The 1,938-nt window shown below is 30.3% G+C and overlaps 2 protein-coding genes across 2 annotated transcripts; both read left to right on the top strand.

Annotated features, from left to right (window-relative positions):
• Positions 1-658: 658 nt before the first annotated feature.
• AAJ76_2880001045 (hypothetical protein) lies at positions 659-973 on the top strand (the record flags this gene model as incomplete). The annotated part of the gene is made up of 1 exon (XM_024474956.1): positions 659-973. One exon carries the CDS (start codon positions 659-661, stop codon positions 971-973), a length of 315 nt encoding a protein of 104 aa, XP_024329447.1.
• Positions 974-1,250: 277 nt separating this feature from the next.
• On the top strand, positions 1,251-1,385 carry AAJ76_2880001637 (hypothetical protein; the record flags this gene model as incomplete). Its single annotated transcript, XM_024474957.1, has 1 exon — positions 1,251-1,385. The coding sequence occupies one exon, from the start codon at positions 1,251-1,253 to the stop codon at positions 1,383-1,385; it is 135 nt and encodes a 44-aa protein (XP_024329448.1).
• Positions 1,386-1,938: the final 553 nt, after the last annotated feature.

Here is a 1,938-nt window from a genome sequence, read left to right on the forward strand (position 1 = left end):
TAAATTGATGCAAGTTTCTTCAAAGAACCATGTTTTCTGCTACAAGCAATGGTTTACCAAAACCAAGGACAATGTCCATGCGTCCTTGTTGTTTTAGCGGCCACGAAGAAAACAACAAGGCTATAGTGTTTAGCAAGCTTGTATAAAAAAATTGCCGTTTTTCGCGTAGACCGCAATTGTTATGAAGGGCTGTGAAGGAAGAGAAAAAATAAAGATGAAAATAATAGGTCCATAGTAATTAAAAATAATGAATTGAAATTTATTAAACACATACACAAACTAAGCGGTCACGTAGGAATAACTAAAACACATGATAACATTTACAAATATTTTAAAATTAACAATATTTAATCAAAAATTGTAGAGATGTGTAAGAGTTGTAAGGTTTAACTTATTAAAATTTAAACGAGTAAACCCAAGGTAAAAATTTCTCTGAGAAAATGTTTGATAAGATTTCTACAGATATCTACGGTCCTTATATTTAAAGTAAACCAAGCACGGTGGTATACAAGAAAAAAGTCTCATGTTTACAAGTACAGATATTTATCTGCTAGAATAACAGAGTTATATTTTATGTACAATGCAACGGGCAAAGAAATTATAAAATGTTTTAAGAAATGGATGAAAAAGTATAAGACCCACGTTCATATATCAGATAATGGAACCGGACTTAGAAACAAAACGTTTGAGAGATGGCTTTAAGAAAACAATATTAAAACCACCATATGCATCTTATGCGAATGGAATTAGTGAAGTCATAAATAAAATAATCACAGAAGTAATTAAGATAAATCAAGGTAAAAACATTACGAAAATCATTAAACTGGTCACATTTAGATTAAACGAAAATACTAACAGAGGATTGTGGGTAGCCCCAAATTCAATTTTACGAGGATACAACTTTTTTGATCTAGATCAAAATCCAATAACACACCATATTAAAGCAAATAACGCAACAACAGTGAATAAATAAAAGATCGGACAAGAAGTTTTCATTCGAAATCAAAATACTCAGTTATCCAAGCAACAATTAATATGTAAGCCCCTTCAAAATTCAGAAATTGGGAAGAATACAACGACGGATCAAGGTTGAAACGTTGGAGAGAAGGATTCACATAAGGAATGTTAAACCTTAGAGGAAGCAGGATGTGATATACAACTACATAAATTTTTATATTTTCCTTTTTATAATAATTTTTTTATTAATAAACTAGCTTGCGCTATCCGTTTAAAACGGGATCATAAATATAATGTGTGCTCCTTTTTTAATGGATATGATGTGCCTTTATGTATGTATTTTATTATTTTTAATTATAAATTGCCCTTTTTATTATAAATTAAAATTTTCTATAGACACATTGGCTAAGATTAATATAACTAAATAAAAGCAAGGGAAAATGCACAAAAACACCGTTCCGTGCTTAGAGAAAAAAACCCCAAATGATGCTACTCATTCTTAATAAAAAATTTTAAAAATTGTAAAAAAAGAAGGGTTCAAAAATAAAAATGTTCAGATTCAAACTTATTATATACATAGATTTTCTAGAATTTTATTTTCTATAAATAAAATTTTTAAAAGAAGGGTAGCGCAAAAATGAAGAAGCACGAATGCCAGTATTATAGAGCATCCACAAAGATGGATTCAACAATTAATAAAAAAAGTTGGCTTTAAAAATTACAACTTTATCTGATTCCTCTTGGAATAATACTTTCGTTTTGGCTGCTCTGTTCGAGGTTACCACACTTGTATAACCCAATCGGAATTTCATCCGAGCCTGTTGCTTTGTTATTATCATATCTATTTGTGGCAGTTTGAAGCTTCTCCTTCGTGACGCCATCCGGCGGTTCCATTGCTGGAATTTTATTGTAGACATTATCATTGACTACACTTGGTGTTGCTAGTTTAGCATAAAATTTGTTAGCTATCTCTAGCTTCTT

This window comes from Vairimorpha ceranae (assembly GCF_000988165.1).
Source record: "Vairimorpha ceranae strain PA08 1199 chromosome Unknown NODE_288, whole genome shotgun sequence".
NCBI lineage: Eukaryota > Fungi > Microsporidia > Nosematidae > Vairimorpha > Vairimorpha ceranae.